Source organism: Vanacampus margaritifer, chromosome 19, assembly GCF_051991255.1.
Source record: "Vanacampus margaritifer isolate UIUO_Vmar chromosome 19, RoL_Vmar_1.0, whole genome shotgun sequence".
Classification (NCBI taxonomy): domain Eukaryota; kingdom Metazoa; phylum Chordata; class Actinopteri; order Syngnathiformes; family Syngnathidae; genus Vanacampus; species Vanacampus margaritifer.
The window spans coordinates 8,120,130-8,143,667 of record NC_135450.1 but is presented as its reverse complement, the minus strand read 5'-3'; the positions used below and the strand labels follow the sequence as shown (position 1 = coordinate 8,143,667).

The window sequence follows — 23,538 nt, the reverse complement described above, 5'->3', positions numbered from 1 at the left end:
GTCACGTGTCGGTGTTGTCATTGTGCTCGTCACCCCGGGTCCCCTTGTGTCTTCCAATCAGCAGCCTCTGACACTTGTCTTATGTCCAGGTGTTTGTCATTGTCTCGTTAGTTTGCTTCTATTTAGTTCCGTCCTTCCTTCCCTGTGCAATTTGCATTCCTCAGTTTTGGTCACTTGTCTGCTCTTTTGTCCGAGTCGGCCTAGTGTGTTTTGTTTGTTACTTTGCATCTGCTTTCGGTCTTTTGTTAGTTGAATAGTTGCGACTCCAAGTTCCTTGTTTGCCTTTTATTTTTTCTTATGGAAATAAATCCCTTCTTTATGACATCCTGCCTCCCCACTTCCTGCATTTGGGTCCTCAACCCTCCAAACACGACACACTAACATTAGCAGCAGATGAGTCAACTTTTCTTGACTAGTATGATTCATATCGTTCAGCCAAAAGATCAAAGGTTGCCTTGTCGTGTCTTTTTTAAAGCAACGTTTCTCACGAAGTGTGGTATAGTATCACTGGTGGTACGCGAAATCCCTCTAGTGGTATGCGAAAGAACTGCCTAATACAGTTCAGTTGTATTTAACTTTTTTAGACCTTAATCTTGAAGAATGGTTTGTTTTGGGGGGAGAATTAGGTACAATTTCTGTTTTGGTGAAATACATTTTAATGGAATAATTTTAAGTGAAGGTTTTTACTATGTTCATGTTCAAACTGTGCATAAAGTTACAGTGGCTAACAATATTAAATACCAGTCAAAATAGTTTATACACTGTATTTTCTTATGTGATTTGAAAGCAGAAAACCCGCAAACTTATTATGAAGATTGCCACAACTACATTATTTATGTACGGCCCAACCTTTTACTCATGTCAAAAATCTGTCTTGCTGTCCCCAAAAGTAACCAAATCCGAATATTCAGCATGATCACAATGACCACCTCCACCCAGTGCTGACATCATGTCTTAGTTTGTTTGACCTTTGGCCTGCCACAAGGACTGCTCAGACTTTGGAACCGGGGTAACAAATTTACAAGTCCCGCTAGTCATGTCCAGTTAGACGGCAGACATATAAAAGCTTTAGAATTAAGGACAAGGTTTAGTCTTCAGTGAAAGAGGAGGACTCTTTTTATCGCAAGGCTTTCAGGTGCTGAGCCCGACATGGGACGTACCAGGATTTGCCTTCTGTTGCTACTGGGCACTTACGCCCTAGCCCGTAAGTACTATTAAGTTTGAAGACATTTAAATGTATGGAGGATGTATTTTATTTATGTTGACGTGGAAATGATATTGTCATCCTCAATTGAGTAAATGCATTATTTTTGTGGCTATTCATTCCAGAACAAGATGTAGGAAGTACGGCTGAACAATCTCCATCATGCTTTTGTAAGTTGCCCATTTTATTTCCTTTTATATATAAATATATATATATAATTATTATGAATTCTTTTTGGTCCAAAAGGAACTTACATAATTAATAATTATAGTGTTTCTATTTTTTTTAATTTGTCTTAATTTTTTTAAAAGTGTAAAGACTTTCCTGTTTTGTACCAAAAAATAAATGATCATCCTACTGCACAGTGCAATCCAACTTCTACTTTTTGCCAACATAAATAAATAAATAATATATAATAATAATTATTATAATAATATAATTTATTATAAATATATATTATTATAAATTCAGTTTGGTCCAAAAGGAAATTACATAATTAAGAGTGCTTCTATTTTTTAAATTGGTGTTAATATTTTTAAATGATTAAACATTTTCTTGTTTTGTACCAAAAAATAAATCATCGTTGAATAATTGTGATTTCAATTATTGTCAAAATAGTCGTGATTATTATTTTTTCCATAATCAAGCAGCCCTATTGTTAAATTCAAAGCAACTGTTTTGTTTTTAAGAAATGACAGTATGTTTTTTTTTTTAAGATGTTAATAAATTAGCACATTAAGGCAAATTTTGATACAGGTTTTGTATTGGACCTCATACGTTGCTGTAATTTAGTTTATAAAAGCAAAATAGGGCTCACGTCTAACTGATCTTTAAAACATTTCAGTGGCTAAAAGGTTTAAGAACTTCAGGCGTTTTGTGTACGACTATGAGGCTGAGACCTTCAATGGCGTTCCCGGAGCCACCAACAACAAAAGTGGCCCTAAAGTCTCCTGTCAAGTACGTCTCGCGGCCTAAACCAATACAGTCCGTCCCGACCATGAAGAAAGGAAAATGTGACTAAACAGTGGTTTGTATTCTACGCAGGTTGAGCTCGAAGTCCCTCAGACCTGCAGCTTCGTCCTGCGCACCACAAAATGCTCTCTGAGCGAGATCTTTGCCGTGGATGACGACGGGAATGCGCTGTACCGTCCCGCTGCCGGAGATCAGGCTTTCAAAGCTGCCATGGCCAAGTAAGTCGACTTGCCCATCTTTAAAGCGGACTTTTCAAACTAAAAACTATTCTATCCATGGAACAGATGATATTGCATCAACATCAATACATTGGCTTTTAGTTTAAGACTTTACAGAAAACATTTAAAGCATGTATGGGTTTGACTCTAAGATCCATTGCTAACTTTTAATCGCTAAAGAGCTAGCTTACAGCCCTTCTGGTTTTTCCAAAGTTCTTAGCGCACTTTCCATCATGGCTCTTTGACTTGCCTGAGGAGATAAAACATCCAGAAAATATGTGGCTATTTTAAAATCATTTCTACTTCTACAGACTGTTTTTTAAAGTTCCGATATGATTAAAATGACTATTATTTCTAATATTATTATTACGTAAGGTCAAATGAGGTTGTAACTGACGATCCATCCATGTCATCAGGAACCCACTAAAGGTCACAGTTGAGCGACACACTGACGTGAAACTCTTCCCCGAGGAGGACGAGCCGGTCAACATCTTGAACATCAAGAGAGGAATTGTGTCGTCTCTCCTTGTTCCCGTAATAGAAGAAGAGAAAAACAACAAAATGGTGAGAGAGCTTTTTTTTGTTTGTTTGTTTTTTTAAGTGTGATTCTATTTGCGGCAAAGAGCCATCCAACGATAAACACATTGCGCAATGACTAGATAATCTGGAACAGTCATAGCTGATAAACGCACATGGGTCACTTCGTGTTCCCACGTCACCCAGCGGGGCAAAGTCCTAGATAAGTTTATCTCTCCCAGGGCATCGCTTGCTCATGTAATAAGGTTTTAATCTGACGTATTGATTTGGCAATCTGATTTGAGTAGAATCTGAAAACATGTTTACCATTCCAGCTCTTAAAACTCGTGTGCAGATTTAATGTTTTGAACAACATGGACAATATTATTATTGTATTGTTCAGTGTCCTGCTGTTTTTTAAATAAATAAATAATGCGGCCAACACCATTTAACTAACAGAATGCCGTAAAAAAAAAAAGAGTCTCTTCGTACTGGATATGCTACCCTGGCTAAGCGAGGGAAAGTCATGAAAGCAATTTGGTTTGGAGGGAATGTCCTCAGCAAATTGGATTAAAAAATAAAAATAAAAGCCCAGTCATTGTGTCACTATGAGCCATAAAAGTGTAGCCAATCAACATCAGCCACCTGTCATGTTACCCACCTGAAATATTATTCAGCCTAATTTGGCTTTTCAGTATTAGCACACTATTAGCCTGAAAAAGTGTGACTTTGCCATTTGTTAGCATATCGATTATTAGCATGCTAGCATTGTATCAATTGTTACCATTTGCCTCTGCTTTTTCAGGTTGTTTCATTTATGTTAGCATACCAATTGCTCGCATGTTTGCCTTTGTCCTTTTCTCTTTTTTAGAAAAATACCTGACAACAGGGCACCAAGTTAATTCCTTATTGATCTATGTTTGTGTTTTCTGGATGCTATCTTGCTATATGTTAGCACAACAGCTGTAGCCTGTTACTATTTTACTTGGTCTTAGCTTGTTAAATTTAGATTTATGTAGAATTTTTATTGTTGATATTTTGATGGTTTTATTTATTTTCCATTTTTATTTTCATTTATTTATATAAAAAATATTGATCTATGTTTGTGTTTTCTGGATGCTATCTTGCTATATATTAGCACAACAGCTGTAGCCTGTTACTATTTTACTTGGTCTTAGCTTGTTAAATTTAGATTTATGTAGAATTTTTATTGTTGATATTTTGATGGTTTTATTTATTTTCCATTTTTATTTTCATTTATTTATATAAAAAATATTGATCTATGTTTGTGTTTTCTGGATGCTATCTTGCTATATATTAGCACAACAGCTGTAGCCTGTTACTATTTTACTTGGTCTTAGCTTGTTAAATTTAGATTTATGTATAATTTTTTGTTGTTGATATTTTGATGGTTTTATTTATTTTCCTTTTTTTTTTTTTTTTTTATTGATCTATGTTTGTGTTTTCTGGATGCTATCTTGCTATATATTAGCACAACAGCTGTAGCCTGTTACTATTTTACTTGGTCTTAGCTTGTTAAATTTCGATTTATGTATAAAAAAAATTGTTGATATTTTGATGGTTTTATTTATTTTCCATTTTTATTTTCATTTATTAAAAAAATAAAAAATTCAAGATCCATGAACAAAAAGAAAGAGAAACACCATCTGTGTTGCCATTGGGGAAAAAATCCAGTCTCCTCAGTATGAATGACTTTGATCTTATTCCTATCCAGCCCACCGTGTATGGCACCTGCGCCACTGACTTCACAGTCAACGCCAGAGGAGACATCGCCACCGACGTAACCATCAGCAGGGATCTTTCCAAATGTGACGGCTTCAGCGCTCACAAACAAGCCACCAGTCCCCTGGCTCTCATCTCAGGAATGGTAAGGGCCTCAAGCTACCTTCGTATCACCAACTAGTGCGTCCTAATACTATTTTCACTCCATCATTCAGGTTAACGGAACATATTACAGTACCTGAATGTTTACTTGTGTCGCTCCACTTTCAGGGATATTCTTTTTCCAAGTTGATCAGCAGCCACCAGACTTGCAACTACAAGTTTGACAACCAGAAGAAGCACATGACCAGCGGAAGCTGTACAGAGAAGCATATTTTCCGCCCCCTCTCCCACAAGTAAGTGGAAAAATAAAATAACCACATCAAAAAGGTATATTAATTTTTTTTTTTTTTTTTTCAAATCATCTGCTGTGACTGTGTGTCCTGCATAGGAACGAATACGGAATTTCCACTTTGGTGAAGCAGACCATGACTCTGAAGGAAACCAACAAGATCAATGACAGAGTCTTTGATTATAGTTAGTGTTTTTGCTTTCATAAGGTGCTTTAATCTATCCAATGATGTTCATTACATGCAGTGTAATGGTTTGTGGGGTGTTTTTTGTTTTTTTTGGTGAACAGATCAGGCCCTACTCCGCTTCTTGCCAATGGAGCTTGTTGATGACAAGTCCCCTGTACAAACTAAAGATGCTGCCATTACCACAATGCAGCAGCTGAAGACGCTGTCCCAGACCCAAAAAGGCGAGCAGCGTGCCTCCCTTTTCAACAAACTGGTGTCTGAGCTGCGTGGCCTTAAGGCCGAAGTCCTGGGTTCGGCTGCACTTGAGATGATGGATATGTCCAACTCCCTGACCGTGCAGGCTCTGGTCCAGTGCGGTACTCAGGAGTGCACCAGCGCCATCCTGAAGGTTCTCAGGACCTTTGACAATTCCGCTCTTGAAGTTGACGCGGCGGTTTACGCCCTGGCACTGCTGCCGAACCCCTCACCCTTGGTAGTCAAGGATATCCTTGCCATCGCTGAGAACAAGAAGAGCAAGCCCATCATGTATGCCTTGAGTCATGCAGTCAGGAGGTACGTATTCATCAGTATCCAATTATGTTGTACGTGATTCCTTATGTTAAAAAAAATAACATCAAACTTTGTCACTAGGCTGTACCAGGCCGAGGGGAAAGTCACTCCGGAGATCGCTGCAGTTTCTGACTTTCTGACTTCCCTTCTGGGCCCAGATTGCTCAGGGGAGAAAGACCTGACCTTCCTGACTTTGAGGGTGGGTAATGAGTAAAAACAATCATCCTTCCACATACCAGCATATGCACAATGTATAAAAAACGGGTACAAGTACACTATAGACTAAATGATCGAGGCACACCTACAGTATAATTCAATTTCAAAACAGAAATTGGGCTAATTGCCTTTGAATTTGAATTCTACTACTGTATTCCAATTTTGTGAGTTTGGTGACTCCGATGCTCTGCTGAATAAATTGACAGAGGTGAGCAGTCCATCAGCGTAATCGTCACTAACCGGATCAAGTACCGACGGACCTCTTAGTCCGTCACTGACGGTGCCCATTTGTTGACGAATGACGGACAGACGGAATATCCTCCTCTGTATGTCAGTGATGACAAAGTGATGACGGAAGCGTGGTTAAAATTAGGGGTGTCTGGCGATTAAAACTTTTAATCGTAATTAATCGCACGACTTCAATAGTTAACTCCCGATTAATCTCAACTTTTATATCTGTTCTAAATGTACAATAAAATGTACAATAAAAAAGTTTTCATATTTCTGTTAACATAAAAGTAGGGGGGCAGGGGGAATTTAACTAATAGAAATATGGCCGCAATCATTTTAATAATTCATAAAAATTGAGTTCAAATTAAAAAGATGTACTGTACTGTAAAAAAATGAGTGTTACATTGATTTGTGTTGAGGTCATTTTTTTGCCACTAGATGGCATAATTGCATTTGCTCAGTGCATTTCTCTTTTCTTATTAAGAGATATCTAATCTATAACATGAAGTAACGTGTGAAATTCAGCACATATTTATTTTTTTTATTATTGCAAAATACAACTTGAACCGAATCTCCACAAATATATGCATTATTAATAAATTTATTACTGCTAAATATTGGCGCAGCCGTGTCTGCTGCGTTGCAACTGGAATTCCGCCAGTACAAGCTTTCCAAGCAATGGGTGGTCATTAATCGCGTGTTAAAAAAATTCATGGAACTTTAAATTAACTCAAAACACACTAATTTTGATCCCCCTAGTTAAAATAAAATGACGGATAGTTTGGTGCGACTTTAAAAAAAATGACGAAGTGATGATGACGGAAGGATGCCCAGGGTGCTGACGAATGACAAATAACTGACCAAAAAAAAAGGTAAATTTCCCACTTCTGTATATTGACAAAAACTTGCTCAGTGAAATTCCAAAATCTTTTAGAAACTGTTCCCAGATGACTGGAAATTGATATAAGTACCTACAGACGAATGGGGAGACCAAATCCGTATTTGATTCTATTTTTGCAGACTTTTACTGCCAATTTCAAGTAAAGTTTCTACCCTTCAATCCAGGTTGTAGGTAACATCGGAGATGTGATGGAACATGCTGACCCCGCTATCAAGAACACCCTTCTCAAATGCATGAGGCAGCCTGCAACCACACTCGCTGTTCAGCTTGCTGCCATCCAAGCTTTCAGACGTATGCGGATGTTGACAGATGAGGTAAATCTCACCTGCGCAAACGCAAACTCACTCACTCCTGTCCACAAATGCTCGAAAAAAAACTTACATTTTCTGTTTAGGTTCGTTCCAACCTCCAGAGGGTCAGCCAGTATCCAAAGGGTGCTGTGCAGAAACGTCTTGCAGCCTACCTGATTCTGATGAGAAATCCACAAAATAGTGACATTGAGATGGCGAAGAAGATCCTGAAACAGGAGCAGAATGAGCAGGTCAAATCTTTCGTGACCTCCCATGTCTACAACATCATCTCCTCCACTGATCCTCAGACCCAGAAGTAAGATTCATTGTGACTGAATAAACGTATCCTTAAAACTCATTCAAACCCAAAAACGTATAAATATGTTTTTTAATACTTTATCCTTCACTCCCAAAACCACATTCATGTGGGTTTTTTAAAATGTTTTTTTTTTAATGCTAGAGCATACAGAAAGCTTTGATACAGCTTCTGACATGAAGAGGTGGCTTAAAGCAATGGTAGTTATTACAAAATATGGCCACCAGGTGGCAGCAGAGTACAACAGATCAACCAGGGCCATGTTGCAACAAGCTCTTTTTGCCAGTGTTTTCAACAGGTGTGAATAATGATGAAAGTTAACTATATTCTAATGCTAATTGCAGCAAAATGTTTCCTGATGAAAGAAGAGACTCTAATCTTTCTTTTGGCAGTTTTTATAGCAATAGAACAGAATATTCTGTGGCCCTTGCAAAATCAGTCAAAATCCAGTAAAACAGCCGGGAGCGAAGGGGGTTGCTTCAGTCAATATGGCTGGGAGTGATTGAGTTTTAATAATCAAACCATATACAAATAGAGATTTTTGTTTTGTTGTTTTGCTTTAGGCTTGGGAAAAGGATCATGGATGCTCTGCAGGACAATGAAGTGAACACACACAACGACTACTCGACAAAATCTCGCAACTACAAACTGGGCATGGCGTATGAAAACATGCAGGCCAATATTCAGGGCAACGTCATCTTTGACCCTAGCAACCAGTTGCCCAGAGAAGCTATGATGGAAACTACCCTGAATATCTTTGGCTACAACATAGACTTGTGGGAGGTGTGTAACAATGAAGGTCACAATTGGCAAATGTTGGCAGATATATTCATAGAAAATCCATAACCTAATCTTTTTTTGGTGCTGATAGCTCGGACTCGAAGGAAAAGGCTCAGAGCCCTCTATTGAGGCTTTGTTTGGGAAGAACGGGTTCTTCCCTGACACATTGTCCAAGACGCTGTACTGGGCAGAGGATAAGATGCCGACCAAGATGATGGAAGTTCTGGAGAAGTGGGTTGCTCCCTTGAAAGCAGAAGGACAGAAGGTATTTTCAGATTCGATTCTTTTCCATTTCCGTATCTTTTTAACGTCATCATTAAAAGACATCTCTAATGTTTTTCCTCAGGCTCCTGAAGATCTTATGAGAGAAATTGTTGGCAATTTCAACAAGCTGTTAAAAGATTTGCAGAATCAAGAATCTCCAGAGGCCATGGCCTACCTGAAGATTCTGGGAGCGGAGCTCGGTTACATCAAGGCCAACGATCTGAAGTTTATTTTGGATAATGCTAAAATGTATGCAGAGATTTTCCTCAAGCAACTCCCTTCCCAGGTATTACATACGTTCTAATGTCATGTCATTTTATAAAGCACATGACGACATTTCGATTTGATCTTATTTCTTTTTATTAGGTTGTGTCTAAACTGATTTCCGGGACAGACAATGAGATCTTTATCCATTACATGTTCATGGATAACAAATTTGTCCTTCCAACTGCCTCTGGCTTGCCTCTGACTTTTTCCCTGTCTGGCGTCTTCACTCCCGGAGCTACGGGAGGACTTCACATTTCCCGAAGCATGGTGCGTTTTCTCATATTTATTCTTTTTTTTTTTCCTGGAGAGCTCAGTATTGTTCATTCGGCAATTTTACCGATTTGACATGTCATCATCATTGCTCTCTCCTTTATTTTTTCCTCATATTTATTCTCATCACAAGCCAAATAGAATTTTATGTGATAGCCTGTATCACATTCCTCTGTTCATACAATCACTTTTGGTCCATTTAAAAAATACAGAATGAGCTGCTCTTCAAGCCATCTGTTGGGGTTGAGTTTGTGACCCAGATGGGCGTCCACGTCCCCGAATTTGTCGTCTCTGCTGTGGAGATGCATACCAGCTTGTACCACGAGAGTGCATTCAATGCTAAGCTATCTATGGAGTCGAACCAGATCAAGCTCTCCATCCCGGCTGCACAAGCACCTGCAAAGCTTTTGAGAATCAGGTATTCATTTTTGAGTGCATGTCGATTCATTTAGATTTTTCAACAATACAAAAATACAAATATTTTTTAAACATGATTTCTTTTGTCTGTTTTACATAGCAATAGAGTGATGATTGTGGGCGATGGCAAGGCTGTCGTAATCCCACACAATATGGGTGACGTCAACTGTGACTCCCTCTTTGGATTCAAGTATTGCACGAAAAAACTGCAAGTTGATACACGCGGTAAAAGTGATGTGCCTTATTTCCCTCTGGCCGGAGAGACATTGTAAGTTGGAAATAGAATTACATTATTTCAGCCTGATACGAACTGGAATTTAAATCTTTTAACTGTAACGAGACTTTCTATTGTATTGAAACTTGGGGTGTCAAAATTTGTGTGGTAATTTTGAGTTAATTTAAAGTTCCTTTAACGCCACAAAAAAAAATTAACACGCAATTAATGACATAAAAATTTTGCAGCAATAAATTTAAGAATGATGCATATATTTAAGGAGACTGGGGTCAAGTTGTATTTTACAATTTTAAAAATGTGCATAATTCCACAAGTTACTTCATGTTAAAGATTAGATAGTTAGTTAATAAGTAAGTAAACTTTATTTGTATAGCGCTTTTCACGAAGCTCTTAATATGAAAAGAAAAATGCACTGCGCTGTCACCAACATCTTACAAATGCAATTATGCCGTCTAGTGGCAGAAAAATGACCTCAACACAAATCAATATCACACTTGTTTTTTAACAGTACAGTCCGTCTTTCTAATTTTAATTTATTATATACAATATAGTTATTATGAAATTACTGTATCAGTGACTAAAAGATGCAGCAATATTTCTATTAGTTTAGCATTTTTTTCCACTTTGATATTATATATTAGTATGACAACTTAGAGATAAATATTTTCTTTTGTATCATTGAGAACAGATTTGTGATTAATTGTGAGTTAACTGTTGGAGTCATGCAACTAATTACGATAAAAAAATGTAATCACCTGACACCCCTAATTGAAACAAACAAATAAATAATAGCATATTTATGAGGATTATTTAGATTTTTGACAAATGACTTTTGTTTTTGGGGATTTTATATCATTGTACTTTTCATTTCAGGTTTGAAGTTGACATCGAGCCTAAGGTCTCATACGCAGCCACTATAGCATACACACTCCTCAGCGAAGGAAGCGATGGCAACGAGAAGGTCGATTCCTTGATGATGGCTCTGGAAGCTGAAGGTACGAGCGCCGCGTTTATTCTGACAATAGTTCCCCATTGCATCACATGTGAAGCTTTATTTTTTTTTTTCAACTCCGCAGGAGCTCAGACTGCTCAAGCTTCTGCCACCATGAAATACAACCGGAACAGGAACGTCCTCACCAGCCAAATCCAGATACCCGACTTTGACGTCGAAGTCGGAATGAACGTCGCCCTGACTGAGAACAAATACAAACGCAAAACACTCACCCTTGAGCTTTTGAACAAGAATGTGCCAGAGCTCACTCTAACTGGTCACGCCGAGTGAGTAAAACAAAACCGCAAACTCAGAAACCTAACAAGCTCCAATGAACCGTATCTGTAGGCTCAGATTTGACATTGTCAAATGTATTTTCTAGTTATCAGTACATAGCTGACAACAGGCTGCACGTTCAGTTGGCGGTCCCCTCTCTGGAGACGGATGCTACCATCTCTGCTACCACGTCTTCCAGAGGCCCAGATGTAACTTTTGAGCTCAAAAGTGATGTGAAGCTCCCAAAGACCTCATCGATTCAGTCGGTGACATTAACTTCTGGTAAGTCTATAAAAATAAAAAAAAGTTTGCTCCAAAAGCTAAAATACATATTTTGTATCTTTTTCAGCCAATAATGCGTTTGAGGCTAAGTTGATGTCAAACATGAATGCTGAGACAAAAGTCCTGGTGCCTTATACTGAAGCCATCAGGGTCTGGGTCGGGCAGTTTGTCGAGGATGCCATGGATCATCGGATTGTCAACGCTGACATGAAACTGCGGCACATTGTCAACAAGGGACTTGAGGTGCGTTCGCTTATTTTGAAGACTTTGGCTTAATATGCATTCAAACTTAAAAAAATATATATCTGTGTTTTCTCCGTAGGCCAGCAATATCTGGATGGACAAAATCTCGGTTGATGTCCCCTATGTGGAGACTCTGAAGAACAATATTGCAAATGTGGAAATGCCTTCCATGCCTGAGAACCTATTCATGAACATGTAAGAAAAAGCACTCCTTTCTAATTTAAGATTCAAAAAGGAGCTCTCTCATCAACCGTCTTTACCTTTTTGTTTTTTTGAATCCACTCAACAGGGAAAACAAATACCGATACAAGTTCCGAAATGACCACAACTATGTGACCTTCCAAGTTCCTGTGCCATTTGGAGGCCCGAAATCGTCCTTATCTCCTCACATAATCACCATAATACTGCCTCCTTTTGGAAAGGTGGAAGTGTCTGCTAAGGTGAACAGCAACTATTATAACTGGGAGACAACTGTGTCGGTGGCTAACAATACTGTGGAGTCTCCGAACTATTTGGCCAAGTTCAAGGCTCAGGCTACCAGTCCGATCAAACTTCTGTCTTTCACGACTGAGGGTAAATTGATTGATTTCTTTATTTGGGAAAGTCAACCCCCCTGAAAAATTATTGGCGATAATATGTTCCATGCAATCTGAATACAGTATTTTGGTTAATATTGCATTAGTGGAATAGGAGTTAAGCAAAATCCAGCACTTTGTATCACTATCAGAAGGCGGCCATTTTATCACTTGCTGTCGAGTGAAAATGACATCATAGTTGTGCAGGTCTAAGAGAACAACCAATCACAACTCAGCTTCAGAAAACAGGTGAGCTGTGATTGGTCTTTGCCTGAGCCCTGAGCAACTGTGATGTCATCTTCAGTTGACAGCAACTTGCAAAATGGCCGCCCCCGAGATGGATAAAAATGGCTGGATTTTGCCACATGGAATGAGTTCAGCAGCAAAATCCAGTACTTTGTATCACTATCAGAAGGCGGCCATTTTGTCACTTGCTGTCGAGTGAAAATGACATCATAGTTACGCAGGTCTCAGAGAACAACCAATCACAACTCAGCTTCAGAAAACAGGTGAGCTGTGATTGGTCTTTGCCTGAGCCCTGAGCAACTGTGATGTCATCTTCAGTTGACAGTAACTTGCAAAATGGCTGCCCCCCAGATAGATAAAAATGGCTGGATTTTGCCACATGGAATGAGTTCAGCAGCAAAATCCATTTTTTTGTATCACTATCAGAAGGCGGCCATTTTGTCACTTGCTGTCGAGTGAAAATGACATCATAGTTGCGCAGATCTCAGAGAACAACCAATCACAACTCAGCTTCAGAAAACAGGTGAGCTGTGATTGGTCTTTGCCTGAGCAACTGGCAACTGGCAAAATGGCCGCCCCCCAAGATGGATAAAAATGGCTTGTTTTGTCGCATACTTTATATTCCACAAATGTAATATTAATCAGAATGTCAAGTCACATAACATTATTGTCAAGAAATGTTTAAGGTTGACTTCCCCTTTTAACCAGGCATTTAAAAAAAAAAATCAACAATAATGTTATAATGTCACTGTTTTTTTTTTTTTTTTAAAGGTGCCACAGAAGTCACTGATACAAATGAGAAAACACTGAAATTTGCCCTGAATGGCTCCCTGGAGCACGAGTTTGTCAGTGCAAGGGTTAATGTGGAGGAAACTATTGCTGTCTCGGACAATGTGACGTCATCGGGCAAATACAACATCCATGCCGCTTCCCCGCTGGGCTTGCGGACGTCTCTGGATATTACCAAGCACGTCACGCTTGATTCAGCCAAGCTATTGGGCGATATCAATGCTGATGGAAGTGTCGCCGTCGGATCTTTGACTGCTAGCACCACTTATCTTAACACCTTCTCGTCTGACCGTGCAAAGAGGGAACTCAGATTGGAGAGCACACTGAGAGCAAACTCTAAAATCCTCAAAGTTACAAATAAGATCCAGGCTGTTTATGCAAATGAGAATCTTAACATTGAGTCTAACACTAACATTAACAGCGACCCTATTAAGCACTCGACAAAAACGACCCTTAACTACAAGGATGTCAAACTGAGCATTCTCTCAAACTCTTTGACCAAAGCCGGTCAGAAAACGCTCCAGAGCCAAGTTGAGTTCTCGGCCTCCGACGCTCAAGCCAGCCTCCGTGTCGGAAATACGGCCGAAGATACGGTGAACCGCGCCTACTCTTTACTCACCGGCTCCCTGAACCCCTCCGGCTTGGAGCTCAATGCCGACGCCTCTCTGAACATCTTTTCGAGCCTTGCCTCTCACAAGGCGACTTTGGCCCTGAACTCCAACGGTCTGACCACAAGCTGCACCACAACCGCTCAGCACAAGCGACTGACCTTTGAGAATATTTTCCACAGCGGACTCGACGCCAACGGCGCCACCATGTCTCTCACCACAAAGGGAGGCGTTCAAGGGAACAAAGTTGACTTTAACGTCGAAGGGAAAATGGCAAGCTCCGAAGTCTACCTCAATGGCGTCTTTAACGGCGACATTGTGGCGTTCAACACAAGAAACACGATGAACTTCAGAATAAGTGAAGATGGCCTTGTCTTATCCAGCAACATCGTTGGATCGTTCCACGAAATGAGGACGGAAAATTCGAATTCCCTTTCTCTTACGCCGAGATCTTTGACCCTCCACACCAAGACAAACAATTACCTCGACGTGCGAAACTCCTACATGCATGACATCACCGTCACCGTGGAGAAGTTCACCGCCTCCGCTATGATCAAAAATAATCTTAAAATCATGGAGATCAACTTAAACAATGCGGCCCAGTTCAAGGCACAGCCTTACAACGTGGAGCTGACGGGAACCCTGAAGGGAGGCTGGTCAGAGGATGAACTCAAGCACACTTATGAGGTCAAGTTCATGAACACGATCCTGTCGACAAAGTGCAACACCAACGGTCAACTCATGGGATCTCAGATAACGCACGCCACGGATATGGAGGTCGCGGGTCTAACGGTGAAATTCAACAACGTCGCCGATTACAAATCCAAGTCTCTTTGTTTTGACAACAAGATCAACGCCGCCGCCGAACCCTTCTCCCTTACCGTCGATGCCTTGTTCAACTCAAATGGCGGAGTGTCTTTTTACGGACACCAAAGTGGAGAACTGTATAGTAAATTCCTCCTGAGAGCGGAACCTCTGCTTCTCACGCATTCGTTTGAGTGCAGGGGCTCGACCGCTCACGAGATCGAAGGCTTGCCCTCGATCAAGACCAGCGTGGACCACAAGCTCAGCGGCACCATGAGTCTTCGAGAACAAAGTGTTCACCTCAAGGTGAAATCTAAGATCAATCACCACACGTTAGATCAGGAATTGGAAGCCTACAACAAAGCGGAGAGAATGGCGATAGATGTGAGAGGAACGGTCACCACAAACCTCTTTCATAAAACCCATAAAGACTACGGCGTGTCTGGATTTGTGAAATACGACAAGAACACTGACAGCCATTTCATCCAAATCCCTTTCATTGACCACATCCCCGCGATTATTGAAGATGTAAAAAATACATTGATGAGGCTGACCGACGACAGTATCGAATTCCTGAAAGACGTCGACGCCAAGTATGAGATCGGCACGCAGATCCGGAAGAAAGTGTCTGAACTGAAGGACTTCATTGACGCCTTTGACTTGAGCGCCTTTGCCCAAGATGTGAGAAGACACGCCAACGCCATTGAAAATGTCCTGACCAACCTGACCACCAAGTTGCCGACAGAAAAAGTCCTCAATGTGCTGAAAACGGTCAAGGATGCTATCATGGATTGGATCAAGAAATATAACATTGCTGATCGGTTCGCTGTGATTTATAGAAAAATGGAGGAAATTCTGTCCAAATATGAGGCTGAGAAGCTGATCGGAGAAGCGATGGATGAGGTTGTCAAAATCATGAAGCGGTATCAAGTGAGGGAGACGATTACATCTGCATTTGACCTCGTTAGATCAATCGACATCCAGCCTTTGATCAAAAAGGTTATGCTACCTATTAAGGATCTTACGAATGAGCTATACTCCTTCGACTTCCAACAAATGATCGATGACATGAGCAATTATGTCATGAGAATCGTGCAGAAATTACAATCCTTCGATTATGACACGTTAACATCGGAGCTGAAAGAAAAAGTGGCGGATATGAGCAAGATCCCCTGTTTTGGAAAGCTGTACGGAGAGTTTAAAATCAACTCGCCGGATTACAATCTCAGGACTACCGCCGATCTGGAGAACACCACGACTGCATCGCTCACGCCAGAGTTCAAATTCAACTTTAATTCTCAGGCCAAATCTCATTGGAAGGCTCTCCAGTTTACCGTAGATACTAACGCACATTTGGCTTTACCCAAAATGAGCCGTCTGACCATTTCAGAGTACGTCAAGATTGATCAGTCATCTTTAAAAGTGGACCACAAGGGAACGGTGACCGTCTACGGCCTGTCGGGTCAAGGTTCCGCCGACACGACTGCAAAAGTAGCAACCGAGTTGTATTCCGCAGATCTGCTCCACAACGTGTTCTTTGCCATGGAAAACGGACTCTCTGTAAATGTAAATACGAACTATAATCATGACCTCAACATGCCGCCGCTCAACATTTTCACTCACGTGTCATCCGCTCAAAAGACCAATCTCGCGCTGGAAGCAGGCTCCGCCCACTTGAAAATGAACAACGTGGCTACTGCAAAATATGCAATTCAGGATTTCTCCGATGAGGCAACTCACAACAGTGACATTGACGTCGTGCTAGACGCACACACAGCTAAAGTGACTTTCGTCGGCGCGACGGGCTGCAAAGCTTTTAAAAGCAAACAAAACGTGGTTGCGGATATCTGCGTTTTCCGACATGCGATTATTGACGCCAAAGTCGAAACGGAAGCACCTCTGATTAAGAGCAGTGTTTTGGACGTGAAGTTCCAGGCTCGGGTTGAAGACATGCAGATTGATCTCACCGCCTCCCATAACGCACAACTGATTGAGGGAACGCTTTCAAGCTCCGTCCTTGCCTTGATTAAACCTACCGAGCTCACTTTTGACACCAAGAATAAGGGCGAGTCCAAGTTTGTCCTTCCAGCCGCTAGAAAGATTGAGTTTGAGAACGATATCTCTCTGACGCTCAACTCTGACGTGCAGCAGGCCAGCTGGATTGCGATGGGCAGAATCGACCAAAACAAATATTCCCATGACTTCAAAATGAATAATGGCGAAACTGAAATTAATGTCATATCTCAGATTAACGGAGAGGCTAATCTTGACATTTTGAGGCAGCCAATCACTATTCCCGAAATACTAGCGCCGTATTTTGAAATGAGGACACCAAAATTCTCTTTGTGGGAAGATGCTGGACTGGGTTATCTCCTCACTTCAACTCAGCAGACCTTTGACATGAGCTCCAAGATGAAATACTTGAAGAACCCGGATATGTTCACCATCAACATTGTTGATACAGTCAGACTTCAGAGCATAAAGATTCCAAAGATGGGCGATTTGACCTACGAGTTCTCGATGAAAGCGCCGATGATCGCTCTCAAAAGCAACGCCAGCATTCTCAACAAGGACAGCTTCGTCGTCAAATTTGATGCATCCTCGTCATCGGAATGTGAGTTCATGACGGGAAAAATACAGGGCAACTCCAATGTCAATATGGTTGGTGGATTTAAGATGGCCTCTGTTGTGGTTGTAAAACATCCAGTGTTGGAAGGAAGCCATGACAGCACCGTCATCCTAAATTTTGAAAATGTCGACGCCTCTGTCAGCAATTCCGTGAAGGTCCATCTTCCTTCTGAAACCATGGAAGTCCACCATGAGATGACGGGAAACAGTTTTATTTTGTTTGTGTCCACCCCATCGGCTGGTCATATTGGAGTTCAGATGCAGAACAAGCACCTTGCGGAAGCGACAGCAAGACTCTACGGTCGCTATCCTGTAAGTACGACACTCTAAAAACTATTGAGTCAAAAATAACACAACTGTGGGTCAAAAATGGACACATTTTCTACTTTGAGTGAAAAATTTGGTAATTTTGTAAAAGGACCCAGAAAGTTGGGTCGGATTGTCTACTTGGCTCAACTTGACTCAATCTTCTGGGTTGTTTTGCCAAAAAATAAAAATTTAATTTTGTATTAACCCCTAGGCGTTATTGTGACCATTTTTTGGCTTTTTGTTGGTTCTGACCAAGCCATTTCAAAATAAAAATACTGCCCACGGGTTTTAAACAACTCCGAAATTTGGTCAAAAATTGTAATTTTGTATAAAACGACTTTTTTTTAAAAAATAAATAAATAAAATGGTAATTTAGTATAAAAAAAACAACAGAAAATTGGTTTAAAAAAATATATATGTTACTTTGTATAAAATGATTGTTTGTGGGGGGGTTTGGTACAATGAATAAATAAATAAAAAGTAATTTTTTATAACACAACCCAGAAAATTGGTCAAACATTATGTCATTTTGTATAAAACAACTGTTTTTTGTGTTGTTGTTTTTTACAATAAATAAATAAATGATATGGTAATTTTGTATAACACAACCCAGAAAATTGGTCAAACGATGTCATTTTGTATAAAACAACTGTTTTATTGTTTGTTTGTTTTTTGTTTTTATAATAAATTAATTAATTAATAAATAAATGAAATGGTAATTTTGTATAAAAACAACCCAGAAAGTTGAGTCAGATCCTCTACTTGGGTTAATTTGACCCAACTTTGGGTCGAAAATTGGACCATTTTGTGTAAAAAAAATAATAATAAAAAACTAGAACATTTGGTTAAATTGGCCCATAAAGTGGTTTGGTCAATTTTTGATCCATAATTGGGTTACATTGAGTAAAAAAATTGGTAATTTTGTATAAGGACCCAGAAAATTGGGTCGGATTGTCTACTTGGCTCAACTTGACTCAATCTTCTGGGTTGTTTTGCCAAAAAATTTAAATGTAATTTTGTATTAAACAACTCTGAAATTTTGTCATAATTTGTCATTTTGTATAAAACGACAGTTTTTATTTATTCATAAAAATAAATAAATAAATAAAACGTTAATTTAGTATAAAAACAACCCAGAAAATAGGTTTAAAAAAATTATGTTACTTTGTATAAAATGATTGTTGGTACAATGAATAAATAAATTTAAAGTCATTTTGTATAACACAGCCCAGAAAATTGGTCAAACGTGATTTCATTTTGTATAAAACAACAGTTTTTTGTGTTTGTTTGTTTTTACAATAAATAAATAAATGAAATGGTAATTTTGTATAACACAACCCAGAAAATTGGTCGAACATTATGTAATTTTGTATAAAACAACTGTTTTATTGTTTGTTTGTTTTTACAATAAATTAATTAATTAATTAATAAATGAAATGGTAATTTTGTATAAAAACAACCCAGAAAGTTGAGTCAGATCCTCTACTTGGGTTAATTTGACCCGACTTTGGGTCAAAAATTGGGCCTTTTTATGTAAAAAAAAACCTAAAAAAAAAAAAACTAGAAAATTGGGTCAAATTGACTCATAAAGTGGTTTGGTCCATTTTTGATCCATAATTGGGTTACTGTTTTTAGAGTGTATATTTCTTTCCTACATTTTTATTAAAACTTTGGAGAGAAAAAAATGTGTTCCTAACTTTTGTAACAATTTGTTGTTCTGCAGACCGAACCACAAACGGACATTGATATCCTGGCCCTCAAGATGTCTGTGATTAACTCCGAGAAGCTGAATATCCAGACTTCCTGGAACGCGGAGATGCCGTATGAAATCATGCTGGGACTGGAGAATAATGTACCCGCGGTAGTCGAAACCATCACTAGTCATACTCTCACGACGTACGATCAAATCTACAGATACGCAAGTCGCCTTGAAGGTTCTCTCGAGCAGGCAAGGAACCAGGGTGCGGTTTTGGTGAATAGGGCTGTTGACAACTACGCATCTTTTAATCCCGCCAATATGATGGCATCTGTCAAAGAGCAGACCGATATGATCGTTAGAAAATACCAACAAAGTGTGGAGATTTTTCTCGAGGCTACGGGTACGTTCCTGAAAGAAACCAAGTTCCGAATCCCCGGATATGCGCAAAGACTGTCAGGGCAGGAGGTCTATCAAAAAAGTAGTACCTTTATTATTGGTGTATATGAGGAAGTGGGCGGGAAAGTGACAAAGTTCGTCTTACACATCTCGAAAGCAGCCTTAGAATCCATTGAATCCATTCCTGGTGGAAGAGACTTTTTGAATGACTCATTTAGAACAATTTCTCAAGTCTACGACCAACTGATTAGCACAATGAGAGAAGTGGGAGGCGACACAATTAAAGATATTCTCCCGGATCTTTCTGCATTAGATAAGAGGCTGCTTCGAATTATAAGATCTCGAGATGTAACGAAGGTCCCGGCCTTGATGACCGACATGTACCAGAAAGCCATCGACTCGCGTACCTTTACTAATGTTGTTAAGCAGATTGAAAATGGCCACCACATAATTAGCGGATATCTTAAAAGTGTGGTAACAAAACTTCAGAACATTCTGGCTGACATTCCCATTGAAAAGCTTCAAACGGACATCAAGTCCTCAACTAACTTGATGCTGGCACATTTGTATACTTTCCGTGACACGGTCATTAAAGACCTAAAGGAGAAAAGTCAAACTTTGGAAAAATTGGTAAGAGTTGGTGACAGACAGATGGAGTTGAATATTCCTTTCCCCTTTGTTCCCCAGTTGAACTAACTTCAATGGCTAACTACACCGTAGTTCCAGTTTTTGTAACACAAATACCATTCTAAGAATAAAAATACAAAACTGTACACTCAATGTCATCTGTATCCATGCTGCTGCGGGTCTATTTTGTTAAACATTTTGTTCATTTCACACCACTGCCTGTTGTGCCTCGTTTGTATGTTGTATTGCACTATTTAAAACCTGTTTCTTTAATTAAAGACCGTTTTTACTGCATACACTTTGTGTCTTTTCAGCGTGTAGTTTCAGAAACAAAAATACTAATCAACTCGTTCTTGAGCGGCCTTTTTGTCTATCACTGTTTGTGTAGACTTGTAATAGAATGTTTTAACCCTGGAGAACCCACGGGGTCAAATTTGGCCCCTATAAATTCTGCTACTCAAATAACAATTTTTTTTTTTTTACAAATTTAACTTCAAAAGTCCAGAGTGCCACTTCTGACCCCTGTATGGGGCCATCTAGTGGATGAATATTGCATTTACATGAGCCAGAGTGGTGGTGACAAGATGGCTGGCAACATGCTGTTTTGTTGAGCTGGAAATCAATCCAAACAAAACCATCAGATGGTAAAAAAGTTTTTTTTTGTTAATCTATTTCATATCATGTTGCAGAATGCCTAGGAGTATGTTTTATATATATATTTGGATAAATTAGCAACTCTGAGCTAGTTTAAAAAAAAGGGTTAAAATTTAAAAAACATATTTTGGTGTTCAGTGAACTTATAGCAGTCATTTAATGTATAATTCATAATTTTCCAAAGAAGTAAAGGGTGCTTGGGTTCTCCAGGGTTAAAGGAAACTCTTTGAAGGAAACTTTCAAAGCAACCTCCGTCACGCACCTATTAGTCATTTGTTTTGTCAGGTCTAAATATAACAAAGCATCGTATGGCTCCCGGAAGTGACACGTGTGCTCTAATCGAGTAACAATGGGAAAGCATTCTGACAGTTGCTGGTAAAAATAACACACAATTAGCAAAATCTCAAATCCATGTGAACGGTAGTGAAAATGAATGAGCAGCAAGGCACTAAGTAAAATTGACAAAGTATGAACGACATGTTAATTGGTCAAACTAATTAGCTGTAGATGACAACAAATGTGTGCTTAGCTCCCTCCCTCCCTTTGATTATTTTGTTTATGTATATGTGCTATACATCAGATGCCAACAGTTTCTATTGATTTGATTAATGTGTTGACACTTTTAATGCCATATACACTGTAGGAGCCCTATGTTTGATTTGTTTTTACCTCCAACCACTAGGGGGCAATGTGTTTTTGTTTGTTTACCTTAGCCATGGGCTGGTGGCCAGGTAATACTTAAGTGGGGTTCCACTAGCAACACAATGGTTCTTAAATGGGGGGTACGTGAAGGCACACCAGCAGGTAGGTACGTGAAATTTTTAAATATGTTTTTGTAAATATTTATAAAATGAATTTCATATTCAGTAGGCTATTTAATTACCAAAACCCATCATGTTTCTTTTTATTTCCAAATAGTTCAAGAGACCACATAAATACTAATAGAGTTCCAATGTTTAATAAATCAGACAATGATAACACAGCGCTCGATTTTATTTATTTATTTTTCTTCAATCAGAAATGCTTTGCGCTGGTTAGGGGATACTTGACTGAAAAAAAAATATTTCACAGGGGGTACGCCTCTGAAAAAAGGTTGAGAACCATTGCACTAGCCGACAGGTGTTACTAATTGAGGAAGCAAACAATTTTTGAACTAAATGTAGGGGTTTGTCCACCACCACTTGTCCGCTATACTTGTGGCTACTAACTGTTGTTAAATTTTCACATCTTGTAAAAAAGGCAAAGAAAATAAAATAAACCCACGGAATTCTCTCTTGATTGGAATGATGGTTAACATGACATTTTAATTCCTACTTCACAAAATCACAACTCTCAAAGTAACAACATAAACGCCCAAAATACAAGATAACACCTTTCGGAAATTGTTTGCTTCCCCAATCAGTAACACCTGTCCCCCAGTGGAACACATTGCCCCCTAGTGGTTGGAGGTAAAAACAAATCAAACATGGGGCTTCTACATACACTATAGAAGCAACAGATTTATAGTTTTATACCCTAACATACTTAAACCTATAGGAAATTTATGTGATCATTTAATATTAAATAAAATTGTAATTGTTTATTTTTTTATTAGAAATTATCACATACTGTATTTTATCATATTAAGAGTGCATAATATCAAACCAATTATCTTGCTGCATTTCATCATTCGTAAAAAAAAAAAAAAAGCGGTATTTTAATTTCTAGAGCAGAGGTATTTCAGATTTATAATATTTACAACTAATATTCGTTATCAATGATGGTAAGCTAAGTCAGTCTTTAGGGCACATTAAAATCAGACCAAAAATATGACATCACTTACTATACATGGCAACCACATATTTTTATTTATTTCATCAGAAAAGTTTTGCGTGTTTGCATACAAAAAAAAAATGCTCCAAATCCCCCATGAAAACAAGCTAACGTGACATACTGTAAATATGTAATGTTCATTTGCATAAAATGCTTTCGCTTGGCACATACTCAGCACTTTTCTTCAGCATAATTGTAGAAATGGACAAATGCAAACGAGACCATCTGAGTAATATTTGTAAATTCAAACCCATTGACAATTACAGACAGACGAGGGGAGCTAGCGTGGGAATAATCAGGAGCTGCAGCACAATGCATTCCTTCCCTGGAAGTCAGCAAAAAGACCAGCAACAGATGGCAGGCAGGAATGCGACTTTTACGTAATTGTGATTCATAAAAGCCACTCTTCCAAAAAAAAACAAAAAACAGATGATTGTTACTGTCAGCAGTAACAATTCCTAAGTGTCATTTGAGATTCAGAACCTAAGATGAAATCAGATACTAAATCTCTGTTACGATAGCTGTCAGTGTGATTTCACCAAGCACCCCTATCGTCTCTTAAAGGCAAAGTTACACAACCTTTTGTAGTCAACGCTGATTTTCCAAAATTCTTCAACTCGAGAAAAAGTAAC

At 39.0% G+C, this 23,538-nt stretch overlaps 1 protein-coding gene across 1 annotated transcript in view; it reads left to right on the top strand.

Moving 5' to 3' along the window:
• Positions 1 to 1,037: 1,037 nt before the first annotated feature.
• LOC144039769 (apolipoprotein B-100-like) overlaps positions 1,038 to 23,538 on the top strand; it is a 46,336-nt gene continuing 23,835 nt past the window's right edge. Inside the window, 27 exon segments of the mRNA XM_077553419.1 lie at positions 1,038 to 1,204; positions 1,330 to 1,374; positions 2,049 to 2,161; positions 2,249 to 2,394; positions 2,811 to 2,958; positions 4,646 to 4,798; positions 4,924 to 5,048; positions 5,144 to 5,229; positions 5,333 to 5,783; positions 5,862 to 5,979; positions 7,293 to 7,442; positions 7,523 to 7,734; positions 8,298 to 8,517; positions 8,606 to 8,779; positions 8,861 to 9,064; positions 9,145 to 9,312; positions 9,528 to 9,733; positions 9,833 to 10,000; positions 10,841 to 10,962; positions 11,044 to 11,245; positions 11,341 to 11,516; positions 11,584 to 11,759; positions 11,839 to 11,954; positions 12,049 to 12,332; positions 13,352 to 17,721; positions 19,442 to 20,507; positions 21,808 to 21,825. Of these exon segments, the coding sequence (XP_077409545.1) occupies positions 1,150 to 1,204; positions 1,330 to 1,374; positions 2,049 to 2,161; positions 2,249 to 2,394; positions 2,811 to 2,958; positions 4,646 to 4,798; positions 4,924 to 5,048; positions 5,144 to 5,229; positions 5,333 to 5,783; positions 5,862 to 5,979; positions 7,293 to 7,442; positions 7,523 to 7,734; positions 8,298 to 8,517; positions 8,606 to 8,779; positions 8,861 to 9,064; positions 9,145 to 9,312; positions 9,528 to 9,733; positions 9,833 to 10,000; positions 10,841 to 10,962; positions 11,044 to 11,245; positions 11,341 to 11,516; positions 11,584 to 11,759; positions 11,839 to 11,954; positions 12,049 to 12,332; positions 13,352 to 17,721; positions 19,442 to 20,507; positions 21,808 to 21,825 (9,472 nt within the window). The 5' untranslated portion in view covers positions 1,038 to 1,149.